This window comes from Pteropus alecto, unplaced genomic scaffold (genome assembly GCF_000325575.1).
Source record: "Pteropus alecto unplaced genomic scaffold, ASM32557v1 scaffold125, whole genome shotgun sequence".
NCBI classification, from domain to species: Eukaryota; Metazoa; Chordata; class Mammalia; order Chiroptera; family Pteropodidae; genus Pteropus; species Pteropus alecto.
Genome location: NW_006436888.1, coordinates 4,572,165 through 4,598,170, shown reverse-complemented (window position 1 = coordinate 4,598,170; position 26,006 = coordinate 4,572,165). Strand labels below are relative to the sequence as shown.

The window sequence follows — 26,006 nt, the reverse complement described above, 5'->3', positions numbered from 1 at the left end:
CCCGGGGCGGGCCCAGTGCGTGGCAGCCGGACCGCCGCCGGCCTCGTCGCGAACTTTCCAGCCTGAGAGCGCCGCCGGGCTGGCCGGGCGTCCCCACTCCCTGGCCATGCGGCCCCTGCTGCTCCTGGCCCCGCTGGGCTGGCTGCTCCTGGCCAAAGCGAAGGACGACGCCAAGCCGGAGGGTGAGGGCGCGGGCTGGGGCGGGCGGGGGGATCCGGGGCGGGCTGCGGGCACGAGGGCTGATCAGAGAGGGCTGCCTCGGTAAGGACAGGTCTGTACAGGAGGCCTGGGCTTGCGAGGGGGTCTGGGTTCCCGCTACTTGTCCACCGGCTCCCTGGTGACTTGGACAAATCACTTCCTCTCCTGGGGCTGTGGTTCCCACATTCGTTCATCTGGAAGGGAAGGGACAGTCGAAGTACCAACGTACCAGTCAGCACCCACGGGGACAAATAATAAATAATACCACTCATAATAATGACAGTGGCTACTGTTTATGGCTCACTTATTATGGGCCAGGCATCAGTGCAGCCTGATGGCAACCCTGTATGTGCGCCCTGTTATCCCCGTTTTTCAACTGGGCAAACTGAGGCTTCAGAGGTGATTGACTTGCCCAAGGTCACACAGCTTGTGGATCTTGAAACCAGGATTAATACCCAGATGTGTCTGGTTCCAGAGCCCAGCTCAGGCCACTAGGCCTTGAAACTGGGGGTGAGAGGCCGCCGGGTTGGGAGGAGCGGGGTGGAAGTGGGGGCTGGAGTGGGTTGCAGAGTTGTTGGCACTGCCGCCTATGTCCTCTGTGGTCCGCTCTGCCCCTGCCAAGTGGGTCTTACGGGTCTTACTCTCTCCAGTTCGCACATGAGGAAGCTGAGGCCCAGACAGGTGCCATGACTGTCCAGGGTTTTCCAGCCCTGGAGTGGTTGCTCTGAGGTCTGCTGGACTCTGGGTCCAGAGCTCCTTTTGCATCCCTGAGGCAGAAAGGATTTAAAAATGGGCCCCACTATCCTGAATGGGTGCTACTCTCCTCTCCAGCCCTCCTTGGGCCACCTCTAGGGCTGCCCGCTGAGCATCTGAGAGTCCCAGGAGGACACAGACCGTGGGTCATTTCAGGGAAGCAGAACTGAACCGGTCACACCTTCCATGGTGCTCTGTTCCCTGGGCCCACACTCTTAAAGAACTAGGGAGCCTTGGGGGGTGGGAGGGACAGGGAAGTGTTTAGCAGACCCTTGCATCAGGGGGTGGAATGGGAAACACCATTTCCTGAGTATTCCTTTGTGCCAGGTCGTGCCCAAGGGCACGTGTCTCTTGGTGGTACAGTGATGGTACTTGATCTCCATGAGGCTTGGCATCCTCGTCTGCAAAACAGGGGGCCATAACGCCTCACTCCTAGAGCTCTTTCGAGGATTCCATGGGATGAGGCCTGTTGCTGAGAGTTTCGCTCAATGCTCATAAAGACGTTTTCTGGCCCAGTGCTGCCAGCTTTCCTGGAGTATCCCAGCAGGGCAGTAAGACAGGTCAAAAAATCCAGTGAGGGAGCTGCTGAGCACAGGGCTGGGCTGGTAGTACGTGCAAAGGGCCTGTGGCCTGGGTCCACTCGCTGGTCTGGAGCCAGGAACCCTTTAATGTCCTTTTTCCCTAGGCCTCTCTTCCCTCTGCTTCTGTTTATGTGAACTCCCTTCACCCCAGACCACCCCACGAGAAAAACTAAGCCCTCACGACGAAGCCCAGGTGAATCGGGGAGGGACCAAATCAGTGACAAGGCTTCAGGTGCCCTGACCCCCAGCAGGCGATGGGAGGGGGCAGAGTGGACACAAGGCAGCCGCCTCAGAGGGTGCAGGATTCAGTGTGTCACTGAGATAATCCAGGTAAAGTACCTAGTAGATAGTAAGCACTCATTGATGGAGAAGAGACAGCGGGTCACCAGGCATGAGGCCAATGTCAAACCACTCTCAGGCTGAGGCTCCGTGCTTCCCTTGCTCCATTCAGACCCTTTTGATAAGCAAGGAATCATTAGCCCCATTTTGCAGATGGGAAGACTGAGGCCCTGAAAGGTTAAACACGTGGTCTCAGGTTGCCAGAGCTGGTTGAAGATAGAGTCATTGGTTGGGACTCTGACCCACCGCTCATTCCTGCAAACCCCTCTTCTGGATGGGGGGGCTGTTACCTGGAGACACTGCTTGGAGGTGGGACCCTCAGCCTGCTTGCCAGGAGGACAGACTGGGATGGTAGTTTTTCCCGTAGGCCTTGCCCAAGCTGCCCACTGACTGTGCTCAGTGGGAGCTGGTTGAAGATAGAGTCATTGGTTGGGACTCTGACCCACCGCTCATTCCTGCAAACCCCTCTTCTGGATGGGGGGGCTGTTACCTGGAGACACTGCTTGGAGGTGGGACCCTCAGCCTGCTTGCCAGGAGGACAGACTGGGATGGTAGTTTTTCCCGTAGGCCTTGCCCAAGCTGCCCACTGACTGTTGTCAGGGAGAGAGCACCCCAGCAGCCCCCAAAGAGGCCAGCTTCTTCCTTCCCCTGGCTGGGCTAGGACTCTGAGTCCAACGCCAGGTGGCTGGGATGGGGCAGCTATTGAGGAATGTTCCACCGAGGCGGGCCTAGGGACAACACCGTGTGTCCTTCTTGGGCACAGTTAGGCCTTGGGTGGGGCAGGGGATTTGCTACGGAGACTTGGGGGTATGGTAGGTGGAGATGCTCTTGGCAGCTTGTCCACCCCTCATCTGAACACCCATGAATTCGGCACATGGAAAGGAAGATGGACAGTTTTCACTTTTAGGAGACTCCCAATCTGACGGGGAGCACAGCTCCTCCCCCCAGGGGATGCCCAGTCTGGTGGGGGAGACACAACCCTGTGCTCTCAGAGAGCCCTGTGCCTGAGAGAGGAGACATGGCCCTAGCCTGGGGGAGCCCTGAGACCAGTGTGGGTGGGGACGGAAGAAGGCCTTCAACGAAGCATCCAAACACCAATGTCCATAGAGCTGAGGGGCGGGACGGTCCAGATGCCCGTTTTTTCTCCCTTTTGTAGAGGCTCCTAGCCGATCCCTGCTCTCTCCCTGGGCACACACCTTTTGCTGCAGGCCTTGAGATAGAGAAGGAAGGACCCACCGGAGGCTGTTGCTGCTGAGATGTGAGGTCCCAGGGATGTCAGTTGGGCTCGGGTGGGGCTCCAGATCATGCTGGCAGGTAACAGAAACATCTCTGGAGTCAGGCAGGCTGACTGGATGTGAGTCAGGCAGGGAAAGTCTAAGGAGGCCTGAGGCCACACGGATGAGTGGGTGGCCAGGCCTAGGGAGGCAAGGTTGACACCTAGGCACTGGGGGTTCCCATCTTCTGCCGTTCTGCCCAACCCCGTTTATGGCTTCTGGTCAAGCCCGGGGTGAGCATGGAGGCTCGGGGAGGAGCTTCGTTCATTCCCACCTCCCCAGAGAGCAGACTGGGTGTGTCATGACAATGCTTGAGCGCCAAGGCCACAACTGAGCATCCAGTCCCTTGCCTGGGCCAGCATTACTTGGGGCAGAGGGGACATTAGCCAGAGCACAGCCTAAGGTCCCAGCCTCCTTTTAGAACCCCAGAGAGGTTCATTAGCCCCATTTTGCAGATGGGAAGACTGAGGCCCTGAAAGGTTAAACACGTGGTCTCAGGTTGCTAAGATAGAGTCATTGGCTGGGACTCTGAGCCAATGACCCTGGCTCAGCCTCTCTGCATCCTTCTTGCTCACAGGAAGGGCTCTTCCCCATCTGCACCCGCCCCCGGGGTGGCACGCACCCACACACAGCTCTCAGAACACATGTCCACCACGGCCGGGTACCATGCTGAGCACTTCATGGACGTCAGCTCATTTAATCCTCCCGAGGTCCCTGGGGGAGGGCACATTATCGTTATTACTCCCATTCTGCAGGTGAGGAACAGGCACAGACGGACTCAGTGACCTGCCCAGCAGTCTCTTTGCCACTCCACTCTGCTGTTTTGTTTATCTCTGCTGACCCTGTCGTCTGTCTGGGAAACCACCGTTGGACTTTGGGCAGCAGTCAGGAGGGCTGAAAGCTCCAGGTGTCACGCCTCATGTGGGCTCTGGCCACGGCCCCAGGCGGCAGCTGGACCAGACGGAAAGCGGGTGGGTGGGCCCTCAGGTGGGTGGGCCCTGGTCCTCGGAGGCCTCCACATCCACGTCCTGTAGGTTGCCCAGAGCTCTAGCCAGGCCCCCGTGAGTTGGAAAAGACCTCACCTCGTGACTGGAGCTGGGCGTCCACCAGGGGAGTCTGAGAGAAGGCAGCCGGGAGTGCTGGACTCAGTCCTCGGATGAGTCTCAGCGTTGGAGACGTTGGATCAGGAAGTGGCGAGGTGAAGAGCACGGGCATTTGGAATTCCAGCATATTCTTTTCTCACTTTGAGACTCTGTGGCCTCAGGCGGGTTATTTAGCCGCGTGGTCCCTCAGTTCCCTCACCCTTAGAAGGGGACAGAAGTACTGCCTACCTCGTGGGGTGTTGATGGTTAAACGTGATAATGAATGGGACACTTCCTGCAGTGCGAGGCATCTAGTGAGGGCTCCCCCGGTGGTGGCACTTACTAGCATCACCTTCCCGTAGTGCTCTGTAAGGCAGTGCACACCAGGCCTAAGTCACACTCAGTCGCTGCAACGTGAGGGAGAGGGAGACCAAGGAAATAAAAGTGTGGGCCTGGCTTGGCGAAGGGAGGAGATGGTTTATACTGGTCCATCAACGACTAGACACCTCGAGACTGCACGGGCTGAGGACTGACCAGATGAGCGAATGAGATTAAAGAGGGCTTCCTGGAGGAGGGGACCTGGGGCACCTTCACGGGGAAGGAGTGAGTTTCACAAGCAGGACAAGGGAATGGGGTGCAGGCTGAGTTCACTGAGGCAGTTTCATGGGGTGTTAAGAGGTGGTGCCAGGGTCTCTTGGGGGAGGGGACTGCCTTGCGTTCTCTTGCTGTGAACTACTTCCCAGGCCTCTGCATTGGCGCTCGGAGTCAGAGGGCCAGGGGATGGCTTGGACCAGAGGTTTTCCAATGTGGCCAGCATCAGAAATCTCCTGGAAAATGTAGGAACAATCCGACTCCTGGGCCCATCTCAGACCTGGGGGCCTAGGACCCATGAGTACGGATTTCACACCCTCCCTTGTGATGCCGACTTGCAGACAGGTTTAGGACTCTCCGGACTGAGTGCTCTTGTGGGGTCTCGGCCAGGGAGGCAGGTGCGATGTGGCCTGAGGAATACAGGGTTTGTTAAGGCCCCATTGCAGGCACATGGCAGCAACCAGGAAAACAGAGAAAGGACAGCCTGGCCAGGAGGAAGGTGGGTGGGTGTGTGGGCAGGGTCCGGCATGGACCGTCTTCTTCGACAAATGGAGAGACGTACCTGGCCGTGGTGCCAGGCGTGGGCAGTGTGTGCAAAAGTGAGAAGAAGGGACTCTGGGTCCAGGCCTCTGAGCCCAAATCCTGGTGCTGCCACTTCCTAGCTCCCTTGGGCAACTTACTCGGCACGTCTGAGCCTCGGGTTCCTAACTGGTAAGGGGGTTAGTGGGTGCCAGGTGCTTAAAACAGAGTCTAGCATGCAGGAAGCGTTCAGTACAGGGCAGCCATCACCTTTGCTGTTATTGGGAAGCAGAAACCTGAAAAAGGGGCCTCAAGACACCCCACTCCCCCGCCCCTCCCCCGCTGCCTGACTTCAGGAGCCCTGATCCAGTGGAGAATCCAGAATCTCACACAGACGCACACACTGGCTTTTTCCATCCATGAAATGTGACACTCTTCCTGTCCCCAGTAGCCTCTGTGGACAACAAGAGGGCCTCAGAGCAGGCGGCTCTGGCTCTCTTCAGCTGGGGAGGAGGACTCTTAACCATCCTAGCAGGAGTTAGGGGGAGCCGTTCCCCAAAGGCGGGCAGCACCCCTTTTTACTGGACTTCAGAGTCAGGTGGTGAGGCCTCCTCTCCGCACCTGCCTAGTGACTCCACCCCTTTCTTCCCCAGGTCTCTGGGCCCATCCCCAGCGGATTCCTACCAATCCCTTCCAGGCGCCTGGCGCCAGCCCCCTGCTGGGGCCAGCAGCCTGCCTTCTGCACAGCTGGCTCTGCCAGGCTGGACTCCTTTGTTCTTTTAGCCCAGGCTCTTCCCGACTTCCTGGGGTGAAGTAAGGGTACCTTACCTGCCTTTGCTGGCCTAGCCATGGTGGGTCTTTTCACCTGGAAAACTGTGAAGTCCTGGACCCCAGGGAAGTAAGACTCACTCAGGGGAGCAATGATGCAAAGTGGGAGCCTGCATCTGGGGGCAGGAGAGAGGTCAGGAGAAATCTGAGAGGGCTCCATAGAGGTGGTAGCAGGGAAGAGGTATCACTGTCACTGGCTCTGGGACCTGGAGGAGGGTTAGAGAGAGGGAGCCCTGGCAGGAGGGAGGAGCCCAGCAGGACAGACTTCTGGCTGGAGGAGGGTCCACTTGGTGGACGGAATGAGTACATCATCGGTTGATCAGCAAGAGCCTTGAATGCCAGAGCAAGGCATTTGCCTCTCACTGACCAGCACCAGTAATAGCTCATAGTATGTGCCAGCATCCCAACAAGGATTTTACAAGCCTGATCTCATGGAATTTGTCCAGCAGCTCTGGGAAGTAGGTACTATTATGATCCCTATTTTACAAGGGGAAAACTGAAGCTCAGAAAGATCAGGGACTTGCCCAAGGTCATACAATTGGTAAGGAGCAGAGTTAGGATTCTGACCAGGCAGGCCAGCTACAGAGCCTTCACTTTTCAGAGAATGCAGCCTCAAAGTGTGGCCTGGGGTGGGAGCGGGGGGGCGGGTGCTTCCCCAGGGCTCCCAGAGATGCTGTTCTGCAGGCTCTACTGCAGAGGTGAGCCACACTACAGAGCCCGAGAGAGGTCTCTTGTTAAAAAGGCAGTACATTTGCTCTGGCCAAAGGGCTAGGATTTTAAGACGGTTTCTACTCCAGGCTGACTCTCATTGGTTCTCATAGTTTTGGGAGAATCCAAGGATGAGTGAGGCTCAGCAAGAAAGTCTGTTGGGATTAGTTAGCAATGTCTGCTCTGGGCGCAGGCATGGATAGTGGTGGCTGTCCCTGGGCTAAGGTTCGACATTGGCCAGAGAGATCCTCCTGGTGTTCAGTATGAATCCTCTCTGCCCCTGTGCTTGGCCATAGTCCCCTAAAGTCACAGAGACACAGTCCCACAGTGCAGGGTACGGACACCTCTGCTCTGAGTACTTCCTGTCATTTTGGTTGGTAACTGGGTGGATGGAGCCTGGAGGAGAATCGGGAGACCCAGGTTTCATCCCAGCTCTGTCACTAATCAGCTGAGTGACCTTAGGCATGTCCCTTCCTACCTGGGCCCGGGCTATGTCTGTAATGGACATAATGACACATCCCGTGGGATTCGACAAGAACAAGAGCAGGAACAGTGACCCGCTCCTGCCTGTCACCTGTCCTCAACCTCCATTCCCATTCACCATGCCCTTCTCTGTCCCTAGACAACCTTTTGGTTCTCACGGTGGCCACGAAGGAGACTGAGGGGTTCCGACGCTTCAAGCGCTCAGCCCAGTTCTTCAACTACAAGATCCAGGTAACGGGGCTCCCTGGGTGGGGCAGAGACGGCCGAGGGGTGAAGGGAGAGTCCAAGGGCTGGGTGTCCGCTCTTACTCAACTGACTTGGAGCCAAAGGAGAAGCTTCTGGAAGCCCGAAAGATGAAGATGAGTTAGGAAAAGCAAGAGGGGGAAGAACGTAAAGTCCAGGAGAGGCTGGAAATGGAGAGTGGGGGGAAGGCGAGACTGGAGGGATGTGTGGGGCGCCCAGCGTTAGTGTGGATCGGGCTCCCCTGGGGGGTGGGGGTGGTAGGTTAGAGGCGGGCCTGGGAACCAGCATTTCCACAACTCTGATTGGAGATGGCCACGGGCAGGAGGCCTCACCTGTACAACGTGAAGCAACATGGGCCGATGCCCATCTGTCGGCGTCACGGGCTTGGTGTCCTCTGCGTGTGGCTCATGGGGCTGAGCCCTGCAGGGAAACTTTCCTCCATTTAGTTGAGTGCCCTTGTGTCAGGCACAGTGGTAGGCGCTGGGGATGATGGACAAGACAGGCCATGTCACTGCCTGCACAGCTTCAATCTAGTGGCATTAAGCCAGAAGGAAGGTTTATTAGTTCGCATGAATGAGGGCTGAAGCAGAGTGTTGCTTCAGGCATAGCTGGATCTAGGGGTTCAGGCCCGGTAAAGGCTTTGTCTTTTCATTTCTAGGCCCTGTTTGTTTTCATTTGCAGATGTGCTTCCTCTACATGGTGGCAAGATGACCACCAGCCATGCACTCACGTACCCCAGCTTCTTAAGCTCAGCAGAAAAGACAGGTTTCCCTTAGTTTTAACAGAACGGTCCCAGGAAAGACTCTAGTAGGCTGTGCTTGGGTCACATGCCCAAACCTGAGGCCACGGGAGTAGTTTGATTGGCCAGTCATAGTCACATGACCACCTCGAAGGGGCCTTTCTCTGCAGGCGCTGGGCCTGGGAGAGGACTGGAATGTGGAGAAGGTGACATCAGCAGGTGGAGGGCTGAAAGTCCGGCTGCTGAAGAAAGCTCTGGAGAAGCACGCAGACAAGGAGAACCTGGTCATTCTCTTCACAGACAGGTCGGTGGCTAGGGGCTTCCTGTGTGGGGCCCCTCAACAGAGAGAGAGAGAATATTCTAAAGTGAGGCCCTCCCAGGATGTCAGGGATGAGGGGTGATCACCCTGGCTACACAAGACCCTCTTCTGTAGCCTGTTTCCATTCTTGGTGAAAAGATGGGCAAGGGGACCTGCCCAGGTATGACAAGCCATGCTCTGAATGTGAGAAGGGCACAGGTTATGGGGACCATCACTCTTCCCCGGGTGGGGCTGGAAACACGGTGGACGGGGTGGAGGACAATGGGGCAGGTCCATCCACTAGACTGTGGAGGACTGGGATCTGCGGAGGGCCTCGGTCCGGGATCTGCAGAGGGCCTCGGTCCGGGATCTGCGGAGGGCCTCGGTCCAGGTCTCCTCCCGCCTGGGCCCTCACCGTGCCTCTGCTCGCCTCTGCCCCATCTTCTCTCGGCTCTGGCCGCAGCTACGATGTGGTGTTTGCGTCGGGGCCTCGGGAGCTCCTGAAGAAGTTCCGACAGGCCAAGAGCCAGGTGGTCTTCTCCGCCGAGGAGCTCATCTACCCGGACCGCAGGCTGGAGGTCAAGTACCCAGTGGTATCCGATGGCAAGAGGTTCCTGGGCTCTGGAGGTAAGGAGCGTGTGCGGCAGGGCCGAGTGGCCTCCACCAGCTGCCTCCTGAGGATCCCCGCTTGCTTGATGCCTCTCAGGTTTCAAACGCAGAACGTCCTGAGAAGAACTGATTTTTTTTTAACCCTTAAACCTGCTGCCCCTGCTGTCTTCCTCATCTTATTAACAGTCACCCATTTGCAAAGGGCAAAACCTCGATTCCTCCCTTGCCCTCCACCACCTCAGTCCATTCGAGAGTCACACTGCTCCCACCCCAAAAGATCCCTCAAATCTGCCCTCTCAGGTCTGCACCCACTGCCCCCGCCTCGCTAGGCTACTGGCCCTCTGCTCTGCCAGCCTCCATCCTACCCACTTCCAGTCTGTTCTTCACCCAGCAGCCAGATGCAGATCTACACCCATCATTCAGTGGCTTCTCATTGTACAAAGAATAAAATCCATGTTTTGTTTTGGATTCTTCTGTTCAGCCATGGAAAGGGAATCCGCTCCCGGCACTTTTTCCCTCTGGACGAGAGAGTTAGTTCAGGCAGCTTTGGTCCTGGGCCAGGGGTAGCAGTGTCCCCTGGGGCAGGACCCTCCCTGGCTGCCCACCGTCTCCCATGTCTCTTTTCCTCTCACCAGTCTGCCCCATAGCCAGGGACCCATGTGGATATTTTGGTCTAAGCCCCCATGTGCTGTGTGACCTTGGCCCAGCCTCTGCCCTTCTCTGGACCAAGTTTCCCAGATGACCATTGAAGGACTCCGAGCCTGTGCCTCATGAGCTCTGCTCTCTAGGGCTCCTGGTCTAATCTATTCATTCACCACCTATGTGGTGCCTGGCACCTGAGCTGGTTCTGTTTAGTGGGCACCATTGATCTTTTTCTCTGGGCTCAGTGGGAACTCATGGCCAAGCGACATTAACTGGCAGGCTGTTTTCAGCCTATAGACATCACCTCCTCTCAATCTAGGAGGACTTCTGAGAGGAGGCAGGGCTTGTGGGTAAAGGAGTAGGAGGTAGATGAGAGGGGAGGCTGGGAAGAGGCCCCAGCTTAGAGCCTAGAAGCTAAGTGTCTGTCTCTGTGTGTCCGCATGCAAACCCCAGGCTTCATCGGTTATGCCCCCAACCTCAGCAAACTGGTGGCCGAGTGGAAGGGCCAGGACAGTGACAGTGACCAGCTCTTTTACACTAAGATCTTCTTGGACCCGGAGAAGAGGGTAAGAAGCAGTGGGTAGGGCTGGAGAATCCTGGATCCCATGGGCCAGGCTGCACTGGGAGCAGCCTCTTCAGGGCCTGAACCCTTGGGTTGGTCTTGACGCCCCCACTTATCCATTCATCGATGCACTCATTTATCGGACAGATATTTATTGAACACCTACTGTGTGGGAGACACCATCAGATACAGGGCAGGGACATGACAGTGAACAAGACAGTCTCTGCCCTCATGGACCCTCAAGTAGGGAATTTACAGCCTCATGCCAGGTGGCGGTGGTGGTGCTGAAAGGAAGTGACCGGCTGAGCTGCCTCTCTCCCACTCTGTCTGGGGGCTAATGAGAGCTTGACAGGTCTCCAAGCCTGTCTCCCGAGTAGAGGTGGCAGAACCAGGCCACGGCAGCCTCTGACCCAGCCAGTGTCTTCTGGGTGGACAGGAAACTCAGGGAGCTCTAAGGGTTCAGGATTCCTGGCTTCTTCCCTGCTTACCTCCCAACCCCCATCCGCGCTGTGCTGTGTGGCCTAGGGTAAGTCACTTCCCCTTGTGGGCCTCCGTTTCTATCATCCACGAAGTGATGAAATGAAGCAGTTGTGCCTGTGCAGTGGAAACGATGAACTTGATCTTTTTGTTAACTCAGCCCTTCCTCCTTCCCCTTTGCCTCCAGTGACATCATTTACAGAAGCCCAGAGGCTAAACCACGAGAGCGGAGCTGCTCTATGTGGGATGAGGGCCGTGCCTAGCGTGCCCCTGGCCCTTTCTTGTCCTGGCCTAGGGCTCCATGAGACAGTCAAGTCTTGAAGAGGCAGCTCTGTGCCGTGATCAGGGACTTTAGGGGCAGGCTACCCGGGTTCAGATGACCGCTCCCGTTCTTATACTTAAGAGCTACATGATCTGGGACAGGTCACCTGACCTCTCTGTGCCTTGTTTTTTTATTTTTTTGAATTTTTGAATTTTTTTTTTTTTAGGTGAGGCAACTCTTGTTTGACCTCACAGATTGCAAGGACCTTGTCAGCTTACAATCCCTTATTGTTTATTTATTTATTTTTATTTTTTATGCCTACAGCACCTGGTCTTCCTAGGTGGTCTCTCATCCCAATACTGATCAGGCTTGTTCAGGGTGGCATGGCCATAGACACTGTGCCTCATTTTTTAAATCTGTAAAATGCAGTGATGATGGTATTTCCTTATAGGGATATTGCATGGATTAAATTAATTAATGCATATATAATACCTAGAATAGTGATTGGCACACACTAGAGTGCTAAACAAGTCTTTGTTATTATTATTATGGTGGTGTAGTAAAACCAGCTGATACCTTAGGTTCCTTCCAGTTCTGAGATCCCCTGGTTTTGTGTGAATAGAGCCACTAGATTAGTAGGTCCCAGGGGCTTGGCCACGGGCTGGCCTCCCCAGGGCTCTCGGCTGTCTTGATGCTACAGGGCAAAGAGGGTGTGGGGAGAGGAAATGGCAGAGGCGGGAGGTCAGGCTGCTCCCAGTGGTTGTGATAGAGCCCTGTCCTCTGCCAGGGCCTGCCCCTGCTGCAGCCTGGTGCCCTCTCTCCTACAGGAGCAGATCAATATCACCCTGGACCACCGCTGCCGTATCTTCCAGAACCTGGATGGAGCCTTGGGTGAGCAGCCCCCATGGGGAGGGGATATTGAGAGGGGTGGTAGGAAGGAGATGAGGATTCCAGGCAGGGCCTGAGCCCAAGGAGGAGAATGGGCTAGTTCCTCTCTGCCCTTGTGCTGGTTGGTCGCCCGCCCCAGCCCCAGATCCCCAGAGACCACCCGGGTGTCCTGGGGCAGAGCTGTGTCTCTCTGTGGGTGGAGAAAGGAGGGTCATGAGGTCAGCGTACATAGCCCACCAGACACCAGGGCAGGAAGGGAGTCAGCCACTCAACCCGGGAGGAGCTGGGCAATGCACACAGCAGGTACTGCCCCCTGCCCTGCATCTCTGGTCCTTACAGGTGAACCTGCTTCATCTGCTTCCCCTGCCCTCCCACTTTCCAGGTGAAGGCTTCCTGAGCTGGGGACAGGGACTGACCTGGCAGGGAGCTGGGAAGCAGAGAGGCTATTTGGTCCTTGAAACCGCAAATAGCCTTGGGCTGACCCCAAATCTGTGGCTGGTGATGACATTGCTTTGCCACTATCTTGCTGGGTGACCTCAGGCAAGAGACACACACACACACACGCACACACACACGCACACACACACGCACACACACACCCCTCCCCCGCCATACCCCGGGCCTTAGTTTCCTCATCTTTAGAAAAGAGAAGTTGGACCAGATTACTGATTGGCGATTTTATGGGTACACGGACCCCTTTTTCTCAGGAGGGTGCGGGAACCTCATGCCCTTTTTGCCTGTGCTTTCTGGGAGTTCATGAACCTAGGTTAAGAAGGGTCCAGATCACCTCTTGGGTGAGCCAGGAGTTCACACAGAAGGGCTCCCTTCATGGGGTCACCCACCACAAAGCCTACCATGTGTACAGACTAACGCGGTCTGAGCATGAGGATTAGGACCCTGCCACAGGGACTCTGTCCAGCAGGATAGGATATGTCCCCTGCCCCGTCCAGGTCTCCTCGTGTGGCTGGCATATTCTCAGTGCTGCTCTGCGTGCCTGTCAGAGCAGGTGCCTCCCAGACCCTGTCTGTGCGGCTCGTCTGAGCGGAGTCTGGAGCTGGGATGTTCCGGGGCTTCATGTTCTCCCATCGCCTGCTGCCGGCTCTAATAAGTAATCACAGTAAATAACAGGGGTTGCTGCGGATTCCGTGCTCACCATGTGCCAGGTGTGGTGCTAAGGGCTTGCTGGACACGGAACCTTCCTGCTCTTATCCCCATTTTACAGACGAGGAAACTGAGGCTTGGAGAGGGGAAGTGACTAGTCCAGGGGGAGAGCTGGCGTTCGAGCCCAGCCTGTCAGCTCCTGAGCTCACCCTCTGGGTCTGACACTGGATGGCTCTTTGCTTTCTGACTCTCAGATGAGGTCGTACTCAAGTTTGAAATGGGCCACGTGAGAGCGCGGAACCTGGCTTACGACACCCTTCCCGTTTTGATTCATGGCAATGGGCCCACCAAGGTAGGGAGGGGCCCCGGCCTCTGGGGAGAGTGGGAAGGGGCCAGAGCCCAATTCTGCTCTTACTGTGACCACACATCTTCTTGGGGCCAGGGCCACCCATCTGGGCCCCACTGTGAGCTCACTGACTCTGACCTCACATCTGAGTTCAGCGTGGCACCTTCTTTTCTTACTGTGGTGGTCGGTGATGCCCTGTCCATCCTGCTGGGCCACAGGACACAAAGGAGGCCACCGTGCCCATTCAGGCCTAGGCTGGGCCGCCCCAAGTCATCCACACTCTCTCACCCCAGGGCAGACTCGTTTCTGCATTCAACAAATATTTATTGAATGTTTGCACCAGGGCACGAAGCGTAGTCAGTCATGGACATGACAGACTGGTCCCCGGGCTCTTGGACCTACAGAAGGGGCTGCGATGCAGACAGGCCCATAGGAAACTGGCCCCTGGCTCCATGGACATGACAGACTGGTCCCCGGGCTCTTGGAGCTACAGAAGGGGCTGCAATGCAGACGGGCCCATAGGAAACTGGCCCCTGACTCACAGCACATTTCTCTGAGTGTGGTCCTCAGTCTCACTCAGAGCCACATGCAGTGGGAGCATGTCATGAATGAGGATTTTCCAACCCCACCTGAGAGCTGCTCGATTGGAATCTCTGAGGGGCAGGGCCCAGGAACCTGCATTTTACAGGTTCCCAGGAGATCTAGGGATGAAGAAGCACCAGAGTGCCGAGTCCTCCCTCTGCCCTCCCACAGAGCAGCTTTGGTGATCCCCAGGGGTTGAACATGCTCTCCAAGGCCCGCCCAAAATAAAGTCACATTCCTGGCCCCTTAGGGGTGGCAGACTGTGGGGGCGGGGCAGCAGGGGCCCAGGGAGATGCACCGGTGGCTGCAGGTGGGTGGGGCTGCCCCCAGCCCTTCTCAGGCCGCCCTTCTCATGCCCCCCGGTCTCCCACAGCTGCAGCTGAACTACCTGGGCAACTACATCCCGCGCTTCTGGACCTTCGAGACAGGCTGTGTGGTGTGTGATGAGGGCCTGCGCAGCCTCAAGGGCATTGGGGTAAGGCGGCTGGGGGCCGGGGACTCCATCCCCTGGGGCAAGGGAAGAGGGGTGATTCTGGAAGAGAGCGTTGTCTTTGGTGGGAGGTAAAGGGATCGCCTCCCTGTTTGGGGCTCCATCTTCCTCCTCTCTCAGGCACCTCTTCCTGGAAGCCTTCTCAGACTGCACATGGCTTCAGCTTCCCCCAGATGCCTAAATTCCGGTTTCTTCTGCCTGGCCATTCAGGCTCTCGTGCAGCCCCACAAATTGACTCCTCATTTATGGCCCACTTCAAACCTCATATCAGCCAATCTCTCCCTGCAGTCTGCCATCAACCGGTCCTTGCTTCGAGTCTGCCCTCATGCTGCTCCTCGTCCCCAGCAGGGACATCCTCCTGCCTCCCGCCCGTCCCTGCCTCTGCCCACCTGCACAGCCTGCTCAGAGCTCCCTGGTCCAGGCCCTTGTCTTTCTCAGTCCACATACTTCTGCCTATGGTTCTGGATCTCTCAGGCCACCCTAGGGGCTCAGCGGTGGCTCAGTGGCTGGACATTGGCGGACTCTTACCCCACCCTGTCCCTACGCAGGATGAAGCTCTGCCCATAGTCCTGGTCGGCGTGTTCATCGAGCAGCCCACACCGTTCCTGTCCCTGTTCTTCCAGCGGCTCCTGCGCTTCCACTACCCCCGGAAACGGATGCGGCTTTTCATTCACAACCACGTGAGTAGCAAGTGCACGATGGGGTCACCATGTGGCTTGGGTCAAGGGCCCAGCCTCACAAGGTGGCCTGAGACCTCTGAGGAACTGACTGAGCCAGGCTTATCTGGGCCAAGTGGAAGTGAGCAGTGGGCTGTATCTGTGAGTCACTGGGTTGACTGGCTGGGTTTGAATTCTAGCACCAGTGCTTATATTGGCTGTGTGACCTTGTGTGTGTTATTCAACCCCTCTGTGCTTCCGTTTTCTCATCTATTAGATACGGATAACAATAGTACTGACCACACAGAACTGCTACAAAGGTTAACCATGTCGACATGCCTAGAAAGGTGCCTGGCTCACAGGCAGCACATAGTAGGTGCTCTTAGCTGTTGTCATTAGCATTGCTTCCCTCTCTGCCCCAGTCAGTCCTTCCTAATGTGACCTGGTGATAATCAAATTGGTTTTCATTCCTCGAGTATCTTCTGGGGAATGGGAGGGCCCTGAGGCCTGCTGCTCTGTGGGGAGCAGGCCTGGAATCAGCATTCCTAGTTCCCGCCCTTCCCCTCCTCTCCTTCCAGCCAGATAAAGTCCTACCTCTCACAGCCTTTGCTTCTCGCAGTTTCCCTAACTGGGAGCCCAGATACACTCTCCGAATGCTACCTACTCTCAAGGCTCCTTGTCTTCCTTAAAGTCTCAGCTGCTCCATTTAGGGTCACCCCTTCCTGGGACCTCTCATACCCGACAGCCTGTTCTCCACCCTCAGGGACCTATGGTCCCGTCCTTGGCTCAGCTCTCTGCCTGCGTCACAGACTTTCGTTCAGCTGTGCCACGTGGAGACAGGAGAAGGATGTAGGCCCTGCCCCTGGGAGGTTTCCAACTTTCCTGGGGCATCAAACAGCACACCCACGAATTGTGACTTTGGATAGAAAAAGAGAAGTGTCACAGACAGTGTTTAAGGACCTATCGTGTGCTCCATCTGACTTGTCGACTCCTTATAGTGACCCCGTGAGGGAGGCATGACACCTTCCTTTTATACAAGAGAGGAAACTGAAGCCGATGCGGGTGATGTGACTTGTCCAAGGCCACACAGCTGATCGTAGCAGAGCCAGGCTTTGCGCCAGAGCCTGGGTTTGGTTTTAAGGACCAGCTCTCTCCACTTTCCCACGCAGGGGGCCCTGGGTGTAGGGCTGCTGATTTTCAAAGTGCAGTCTAAGCATCACTTGGAGTGTTTCGTAGCAAAGCAGACCCCTGGGCCACACCCCAGCCCAACAGAATCAATGACTCTGGATGTGAGGCCTGCAGGGTGGGGGAGCTGTCTTGGTGACAGAGGCCTTTAAGAGGCTAGAGGACCTGGCCTGGTCAGGGGAGGGTGGTCAGGGACAGCTAGAGTAGGGTACACCAGGCCAAAGGTCTGGCATGGGCAAAGGTCTGGAGTTTAGAGAAGCAGGTGGCAGAGATGTGCCAGGAATGAAGAGGAGCAGCCTGTAGTAGCAGAAGGTGCTGTGGTCCATGGGGTGGACACTGTGTCCTCATTCTCCCTGTCCCACCCCCCACCCCCCAGGAACAACACCACAAGGCACAGGTGGAGCAGTTCCTGGCGGAGCATGGTGACGAGTACCAGTCCATGAAGCTGGTGGGCCCCGAGGTGCGGGTGGCGAGCGCTGACGCCAGGAACATGGGCGCGTGAGTTGGGGGCTGGCGGGGAGGACTGTGTTTATCTCTTCTAACAGTGGGCAGAGGGGCCATGGTGTCAGGAGCATCAGGCCAGGAGAAAGGAGTTCACAAGACTGTGTGGTCTCCTGCAAGTTCCCGCCCCTCTCCGGTCCTCAGTTAAATGGGGAAATAGTCTCTGTCCCTGTGAACTGCTGGGGCTCCCGGCTGGGGCCGAGCAGCGTCATTCGGGTTCAGGAAGCAAATCAGACAAAGAGGAAGGACTGGTGGACCAGAAGTCAATAAACGCTGACAAGTAGAAAATAATCTCTAAGTTTTCCCTTTATTATTAAAACGAACAAGTAATCCGGATTGGCTATAGAAGAATTAGACCATCCAGATGTGAGGTTGGCAGACTTCTTGTAAGGGACCAGATAGTAAATCTGCATAAACCGGCTTTGTGGGCTCTGCCACAGCCGCTCAGTTCTGCTGGTGTAGCAGGATTGAGCGTGGCTGGTCTGCAACAAAATTTTATTTATGGACACTGAAATTTAAATTTCATATGATTTTCAGGCAAATCTTTTTGATTCTTTCTCCTAAGTATTTAAAAATGTAAAACCATTTGTAGCTCACCGAGCCACATAAAGCTAGGCAGCGGGCTGGATTTGGACCGTGGATTATAGTTTGCCGAGCCCTGGACCAGATAAACAAAAGGGACAGAAATTGTTAAGGCTTTGGTACAGGTTACAAACTGCCCCCGAGAAGGCAGAACCAGCTTACCGCCTGGCCCCGGCAGTGTAGGAACCTGTGTGTGGGCCGCGCCCTCCCCAGTACCAGGGTTTTCAGGGGACTTGGTACCAGTTGTCAAGCTCTGGGTTTTCATCTCGAGAGTTTAGTAGCCCAGGTTCTAGGTCATAGTGTCAGGTGGGACCTTCAAGGCTGTTGGTGCCAACATGCATGCGGGCTGGCTCTTGTCTGGTGCCTGTGATCACAGACAGGGAGGGGTGGAGAACACAGCTTCAGAGTAGCTCTGGGATCCTAAAGGGGGAGGCTGACCTTGTGTGTCCCCTGCCTGCAGGGACTTGTGCCGACAGGACCGTGGCTGCACCTACTACTTCAGTGTGGATGCCGACGTGGCCCTGACGGAGCCCAAAATCCTGAGGCTGCTGATTGAGCAGAACAAGTGAGGCTGTGGGTGGGCTACGGCGGGAGGGCAGGGGGGCCTCAGCGCAGGCCCAGCACTGCCCGTGGTAGGCCCGGGCCCAGGCCGGGAGCCCCGCCTCTACCTTTCTCCTCCTCCTGTGCCTTGGCCGCGTCTATTATATTACCCTGGGCTTGCCCCAGCCTGGCGACCTTGTCTGGGTCCAAGATGTTCCCCACCTCCCTCTGCAAGCTTCAAGCTGCCCCCTCCTCTCACGCTCTGTTCCTGGCTGCCCCGGGGGAGAGAGCAGGTACCAGATGGGCCAAACCCCGCTTCAGGTCCTGCCCCAGGGAGGTGCTTGCAGGTTCAAAGGCACTCTGCCCCATCCCCCCACGGAGCGAAATCTGCCCCAAGCTCCCAGTGGGCAGAGGGCCTTCCCTAAGGTGCTCCCTTCCTTAGGAATGTCATCGCCCCCTTGATGACCCGCCACGGGAGGCTGTGGTCGAACTTCTGGGGGGCCCTGAGTGCAGACGGCTACTATGCGCGCTCCGAGGACTACGTGGACATCGTGCAGAGGAGGCGTGTGTGAGTACCTGCACCGTGGTGGGGGGCCCCCCACCCCCATCCGTCTTCTTCTTGGCCTTGCAGCGCTGTCCTCCCCAGGATTCCTGTCCTTGTTGCCCTCCAATTCCTGCCGAACCTGAAGCAAGGAAGACTGCAGTCAGACACACAGAAGGACTTTCCGACAGTTACCCTGGGCCCCGTGCCCAGGGTAAGGGAATCGAATCGGCACTGTCATGCTCTCCCAGCCTGTGACTTCCCCTTCTTCTAGCCACCAGCCCCCCCGCCTGTGCCCCTTACCATCTTCCTCTCTCCCTATCAGTGGTGTCTGGAACGTGCCCTATATCTCGAGCGTCTACCTGATCAAGGGCAGCGCCTTGCGGGCTGAGCTGCAGCAGACAGACTTGTTCCACCACAGCAAGCTGGATCCCGACATGGCCTTCTGCGCCAACATCCGGCAGCAGGTCAGCTTCGGGTGGGCAGCCAGACGAGGCCTGTTGAGGGAGGAGCGGGCTACCTTATCACCATAGGCCCTGGAGCTTCTGCGATTCCAGCAGGGCTGCCCAAGGGCTGCCAGGGCCTGGCGGGGACACTGGCATGAGGGTCGGCCCTCAGGGTTTATGGGGATCATTTTAGCAGACTCAGTTTCCATACCCTCTATTTTGTTTCCATTTTCATAGCACCTAAAGAAAACTATAGGTGCTAAAGAAAACTATTCCACCTAGACATATTCTGAGTAATGTGCCCAAGAGACACCCTCACCCTATCCTGATGCCTCACTCAACATTTTTTTGCGGTTATTTTTTTCAGTGTGACAGCATGATGATGTTTTCCCCTGTGCCCCGAACTTCAGGGTCAGAACACCATTCTTCTCTTTTGCACACCCTCTCGTTCCCATTCAGTCCTCCAGGAAGCCTTCCCCGATCGCATCCCCAGAGTGTCAGGCCTGGGCTGTGCACTGGGGAGATGAGGTGATCCATACTCGGGTCCCTGTTCTTGTGAACTCGAGCCCAGTAGGCAGAGAGGAGGCCGCTGTGGTGCCCCTCCCAGGGCTGTGCAGGGCAGGGGTGGGTCTCTTTCTTCCATCCGGCCTGCTCTTCTCAGGATGTGTTCATGTTCCTGACCAACCGGCACATCTTTGGCCACCTGCTGTCCCTGGACAATTACCAGACCACCCACCTCCACAATGACCTCTGGGAGGTGTTCAACAATCCCGAGGTGAGGCCCTGGGTGCGTGGGCAGGGAAGGGAGCGGAAGGCACCGCAATGATCCTGTAGCCAGGGTCGCCTTCCTCGCAGAGCCTGACAATAGCTGGGACCCTGTGGGCTGCCCCAGGGGGCTTGTCAGGCAAAATCTAAAGGAGGAGGGACCTGGAGTCACAGGCCCATCAGCTGTGACTTAGCTGAGCCTCTCGACCTTTGGGGCCTTAGCTCTAAAATGGGTATGCTGTCCCAGTCTCGCTTGCCCACGAGGGTGTCGTGGTGCTCAGAGGAGGGCCTTGTGACAGTGTTCCCAGGCGTTGTGAGCTCATGACTGATGTGGGCACGTGCCCACACCTGCCCTCAGACCTGAGCGTACATGCAAATAGCAGTTCCTGTGGGCACGCTTTTGCACCCAAACAGTACACGTGCACCCAGCAGGCACAGGCACGTCCCGGCTCCCCTAGCCGTGCGCACATTTACTCACACTGTGTGTGGTCTGGGGGAAGCAGCAGCCCATGGAGTTTAGGAAGGGGTGAGCCCCCAGCTGGCCCAGGCCAGGCCTGAGGACCCCCGCCCCCTTCCCCCTCCGTATAGGAATGGAAGGAGAAATACATCCATGAGAACTACACCAAAGCACTGGCGGGGAAGCTGGTGGAGATGGTAAGGACTGGGCACCCCTTGGAACAAAACTACTGGGTGTATACGTGACACCTGCTGCAGAGGACAGAGGAACAGAACGAGCTGACTTGACCTTTCTGTGCTCTAGCGGTGCTTGGGGTGAGAGAATGGGCAGTGGATAGCCTCTTCCTCCTACTGGCACTTTTCAGCTAGAGTCTGCAGGGTCCTTGGGGCCTTCGGCTTCTTCCCTGGCCCAGGCAGGAAAGAGAAAAACATCCCCAAATATAGTGTCAACTGTGGACAGTGGCCCCTGGACCAGGAGTGAGAAGCAGTGCTCCTCTGCTTCCCCAAGAGCCTAGGGGCCTGTGCTCCCTTGATGCGTGTGGTCCTTTGGCCCTGGCAGCTCTATGACCTTGGCTGAGAAAAACCAGCTCTGAGCTCTGTTCCCGTCTTCCTTCAGCAGCTCACTGAGCCCCTGCTCTATGGGGACACTCAGCGGGGGAGGGCGGTGGGGCGTGGACACTTGGAGTACTCACCAGGACGTGGGGCAGGGCATGGACCGCACAAAAGGCCTTGTCTTCAGTGCGTTCTGCAGAGGGCTTGGGGACATGGGGAGGATGTGGCAGTGCCACTCTGGACCCCTGTGACTGAGTCCCTGCCCTCCCCAGCCTTGCCCGGACGTCTACTGGTTCCCCATCTTCACGGAGACGGCCTGCGATGAGCTGGTGGAAGAGATGGAGCATTTTGGACAGTGGTCTCTGGGAGATAACAAGGTGGGGGCCCCAGGTGCCCGGACTGGTGCTGTGGGGAGACCGCCCCTCCACCACCCGTGTCTACCCTCTGGGCTCTCTTTCTGGCAAGATAGCTAACCTTCTGAGACTCTTTAGATGGGGGAACCTGCAGGCACTTGGGAGTAGAGGGACTGAGAAAAGGGAGGGAGTGCTGGTCCCCAAGTCATTGTCACTGAGTGACCTCGAGCTGCCTTAATCTTAAGTTTTTGGACTTTAGTTCCTGGCTTGTTATTAGAGTGATTAAGCTTCCTTCCCCAGATTGGGCATGGAGTGGGGGAGGAATGAGCAGGTGTGGACGAGGAAGAATTAGGAAGCGACATCAGTGCCAAGTTCACCAGACTGCAGAAGCACGTGGCATGGCGGACGGGAGAGGCTGTGTGTTCCATCAAGGAGGAATGTCATACCTGCACTCATCTTGGAAAGTTCCAGAACCATTTTTAAAGGCACATGAGCCCCTGGGCCTATGTGCCTCAGTGACTAGCTAACCTTTGATCTGGCAGGTGACTAACCTGTGGTTCTGGTTACCTGCCTAATCCACTTGCTTTGGTGGCTGAGCTAATCTCCAGATTCCAGTAACTGGCATAGCCCATGCATTCTGGGGTCTGGCTAATCCTCGTGTCCCAGTGACCGGGCCAGCCCTGGGGTTTCAGTGCCTGAGCTAACCTGTGGCCTTCTGCATTGGTTTCCTACACTGTATAACAATTACCGCAAAGCTTAATGGCTTAAAACAGCATCCATTTATTTCTGTGGGTTGGGATTCTGGCCGTGGTTTAGCTGGGTCCTCTGCTCAGGGTCTCACAGGGCTGCGGTCAAGGTGCCATCTGGGGTCAGGGTCTCATCTGTTAGCTGGGTCCTCTGCTCAGGGTCTCACAGGGCTGGGATCGGGCTCTCATTTGAGGCTCAGGGTCCTGTTCCAAGCGTATGTGGCAGAATTCATTCCCCTACAGCTTCAGAACTCATGCAACTTGCTTCCTCCAGGCCAGTGAGTGACAGTCACTCTCTTTCAAGAGCCTCCTTTCAAGGGCTCACTGAGGATAATTTCCCTTTTAATTAACTCAAGGTCACCTAACTAGTTACCTTAATTACACCTGCAAAAAACGCTTCACGTTTGCCCTATAACCTAACCTTATCCCATCAGGTTCACAGGTCAAGGGGAGGGGCTTAGGCAGAACTTGTCCCCCAGGCCGTGGGATTCTTACAGTTCTGCTTACCACACTCCCTTGGTCACTTCCAGGACAACCGCATCCAGGGCGGCTACGAAAACGTGCCGACCATCGACATCCACATGAACCAGATCAGCTTTGAGCGGGAGTGGCACAAGTTTCTGGTGGAATACATCGCCCCCATGACCGAAAAGCTCTACCCCGGCTACTACACCAGGGTGGGCATGCCTGGGGCACAGCCAGAATGAGGGCAGGGGGTGGAGTGGCTGGGGAAGGGAGAACGGGAAATGGGGAGAGAGGTGTTCCCACTTGGGGGGCGGCCTGAATATTTATTTGGTTTCTAGGTTGGAGTGGAGTGCAATCTCCCTTCAGGCATTGGGGCCTGGGGCGGTGGGGCCACTCTGCCGCTAGCTTCTGACATCACGTGACTCTCTGAATTCTTCCTCTGTGTCCTTGACCCCCGCATCAGTGAATCCGATGCCGGCTCTCCAGACAAGCCCCTAGCTGGGTAGCCAGCATGCCCCTTCCCTCCCTCGGTTTCTCTTCAGCTCCATCCCTCACGTGTCTGCCGACTGCCTCTCTGGCTCTCACACTCCCTTCTTTACTCAGTCACTTCCTCGTTCACATGGTTTTCTCCAGACACCCGCCTCGAGTGTACCTGCGCCCTGCGCTTAAGGAATCCCCAGCCTGGATAGTTGCCAGAAAGAGTTGTGAGGATGAGATTCATTCCTTTGCCCTTCCTTCCCCGTTCTTCCCTCTCTCCTTCCTTGGCACAGGCCCAGTTCGACCTGGCCTTCGTCGTCCGCTACAAGCCTGATGAACAGCCCTCGCTGATGCCACACCACGACGCCTCCACTTTCACCATCAACATCGCCCTGAACCGGGTCGGGGTGGATTACGAGGTGAGCAGGGGCCACCCTGGCCCAGGCCGCAGGCACGAGGGAGGGCTGGCTGGTGGCTGGTGGTGAGCAGCTTACAGGGTGGTCAAGGCCAAGGGGTGCAGGATACAGCCGCACCAGAAAACTAGACAACCAGAGAGAAAGGGTACTGGGGCCACGAGGAAGGCTTCTTGGAGGAGGTGAGTTTGAAGCACATTTTGGTAAGCGAGGGCTTTAGACACAATAGAGCAAGGACGCAGAGAGGTCTGGGGCCAGACTGCCTGGACCTGGGCTCTGCCTGTCCACTTGCTCCGAGGCCTCAGCCACGTCTCAGCCTCTAAGACGGGAAAACTTGGAGTGGCCTGCACGGAGTTCTGAGAATGGAATGAGCTCGTCTAGATCATTGTTCACGTGGACCCATAGTAAGGGCTCGAGGGAGGACGGCTCTTAGTAATAAGGAGTTTAGGCTTCCCGTCATTCTTGGAGGAGGGCTGCTTTGGGAATGGCAGGACAGAGTTCGTCTGGGTGTGGGTCACGGGCTTGTGGCTGGAGGGGAAATCTGGGGAAACCAGAAAGACATGAGGGTGAGGAGGGAACAGTTCTGGGGGGCCTCAGTATCTCAAGAGAGGCCCGTAGGTGTGATCAGCTACAGAGCCATTCATTCATTCACTCACTCACTCACTCACTCACTCACTCCATAAGCTACTTTTGAAGAGTATTTTGGGATTTAGTCTGGGGTTAGGCACTACGAGGGTCACCCATAAAAACACCTCTTTTTTTTGAGAGTTTACAATATACCAGGGGTTCTTATAAGGGACAATTTTGTGCCCCGCCCCCAAGAGGACATTGGCAATATCTGGAGACATTTTCAGCTGTCACAACTATGGGGGTGCTACTGGGTAGAGGCCAGGGATGCCCAGACAGCCCCCATGAGAAAGAATTATCTGGCTCCTAGTGGTGACGGCTGTATAACAGTATGAATGTGCTTAATACCACTGAATTTCACACTTAAAAAGGGTTACAATGGTAAAGTTTACGTGTATTTTACCACGATTTGGAAAAAAAAGAATTACCTGACCCAAAATATTTGTAATGCTGAGGTTGAGAAATCTAGCCCTAAGCTCTTACTGTACCTCATTTAATTCTCACAACCCTATGCAGCCTAATGCCCATTTTCCAGAAGGGGAAACCGAGGTTCAGGATGGCTACAAAATCAGTAAAGGCCGTAGCCGACATTTGCCCAGGGCTGCCTCACTCCGAGGCCAGTGCTCTTGATCACGTGGTCTTTGCTGAGTGACTTCCTTAGGCAGCCTATGGCTGTCACTCTGCAATGCATCCCAGGCAGGCCGTGCTCAGGGCCACTTGGCTGTGGTGGCTCTGATGGGAGAATAGGGGACTGTGGGGGAAGGGCCCGGCTTCCTGTTGGGAAACTGACTTCTATTGAGGAATTGACACTTCCTGTCTCCCAGGGCGGAGGCTGTCGGTTCCTGCGCTACAACTGCTCCATCCGAGCCCCACGGAAGGGCTGGACCCTCATGCACCCCGGGCGACTCACGCACTACCACGAGGGACTCCCCACCACCAAGGGCACCCGCTACATCGCCGTCTCCTTTGTCGATCCCTAATTGGCCAGGCCTGGCCACCTCGGACCTTTTTCTCTTTGCCAACAACCACTGCCCCGTAGCCTCTGGGGCCTCGGGGTCCCAGGGAACCCAGTCCAGTCTCCAGGCTCTGGATCTCCCATTGCTCTTGGAGATGCCGTCGGAGAGAGCAGGCCACTGGCCAGAGGCGGAGCACACCTCCTCAGCTAGGGCTTTCCTGGTGCCCTGGATCCAGCCCGGAGAGACGCTGTCCATTATCACTGTGTATACCAACTCGTCTTTTCCCACTTGTCTTCCTGAAAAACCCAGTCCCCCTTCCTCCATGTCTTTCATGGGGTGAGACTCGAGCAGGACAGGGGCTTACCCAGCTGCCCAGAGACTCTAGGGGCAGGGAGCCATACCCCAGAGCTTCTCCTAGGCAGAGCTGCAGCCCCAGGGCCTTCTGCTTCAAGCTTCAGGGTGGACACAGAGATCCAGATCAGACTCAAGTTCCCGCGTGACCCTGGGACGACTGAAGCCCCTTCTTCTCTGGCTCCAGTCATGAGTAAAACATCCACTGGAGATGGCAACTCAAGAAACCTCCTGGAAGTCAGAAAAGGCATCAATGCCACAGCTCCAACCTCTGCTCGACCGTTGGGAAAGGGAGTGACATGTCCATACATTGCACTGTGTCACCCTGTCCTGGATGCCTCCAGAGAGAGGGACAGTCAGAAACAGGAGAGTTTCTATTAAAGGTCATTCAAACCACTGAGTGGGAGATGCTTCGGTGGGTGAGTGTGCATGTGTCAGGGTGAGTGTCTGCAGGGAGAAATTTTAAGAGCCCGTAATTGACGAGAAAGGCTGTGTCAGCACACTCAGGGACTTGTGTTTCCCAAACAAACACGTGATCTTCATGTCACTTGTATGTTCCACAAACACTTATGTGTAAGCCAGGCACCGGCTGCCTGGGGCACACTTCTCCATCTGTCAAGATCTGCATCAGGTTGTCACCTCTCTGAAGCCTTTGCTGAGCACCTTTCCTGCAAACATGAACATCGGAGAACAGAGAACTTCTGGTGCCTCTCCCCCAATTCATACCCTGGATAGACTCTTTCTGTAGCACCAACAATTCAGGGCATTTATTAATAATAAAAGATAAAATCTATCCTTT

General features: G+C 56.1%; 1 protein-coding gene across 1 annotated transcript; it reads left to right on the top strand.

The window, feature by feature from the left end:
• On the top strand, nucleotides 1-25,607 carry PLOD1 (procollagen-lysine,2-oxoglutarate 5-dioxygenase 1). Its single transcript, XM_006914346.2, has 19 exons — nucleotides 1-182; nucleotides 7,496-7,587; nucleotides 8,509-8,642; nucleotides 9,100-9,263; nucleotides 10,341-10,453; nucleotides 12,016-12,079; nucleotides 13,432-13,529; nucleotides 14,479-14,580; nucleotides 15,144-15,275; nucleotides 16,813-16,934; nucleotides 17,980-18,084; nucleotides 18,502-18,627; nucleotides 18,926-19,067; nucleotides 19,708-19,821; nucleotides 20,400-20,465; nucleotides 21,092-21,196; nucleotides 22,449-22,595; nucleotides 23,154-23,279; nucleotides 24,725-25,607. Exons 1-19 carry the CDS (start codon nucleotides 107-109, stop codon nucleotides 24,878-24,880), a joined length of 2,184 nt encoding a protein of 727 aa, XP_006914408.1. The 5' UTR covers nucleotides 1-106; the 3' UTR covers nucleotides 24,881-25,607.
• Nucleotides 25,608-26,006: the final 399 nt, after the last annotated feature.

Excerpts from the sequence above, each read along its gene's own strand:
- PLOD1 (XM_006914346.2), top strand. The coding sequence starts at position 107 with ATGCGGCCCCTGCTGCTCCTGGCCCCGCTGGGCTGGCTGCTCCTGGCC. Across the intron at positions 18,628-18,925 it reads ATCGTGCAGAGGAGGCGTGT|TGGTGTCTGGAACGTGCCCT; the intron begins GTGAGTACCTGC and ends TCTCCCTATCAG. Across the intron at positions 22,596-23,153 it reads ACCCCGGCTACTACACCAGG|GCCCAGTTCGACCTGGCCTT; the intron begins GTGGGCATGCCT and ends TCCTTGGCACAG.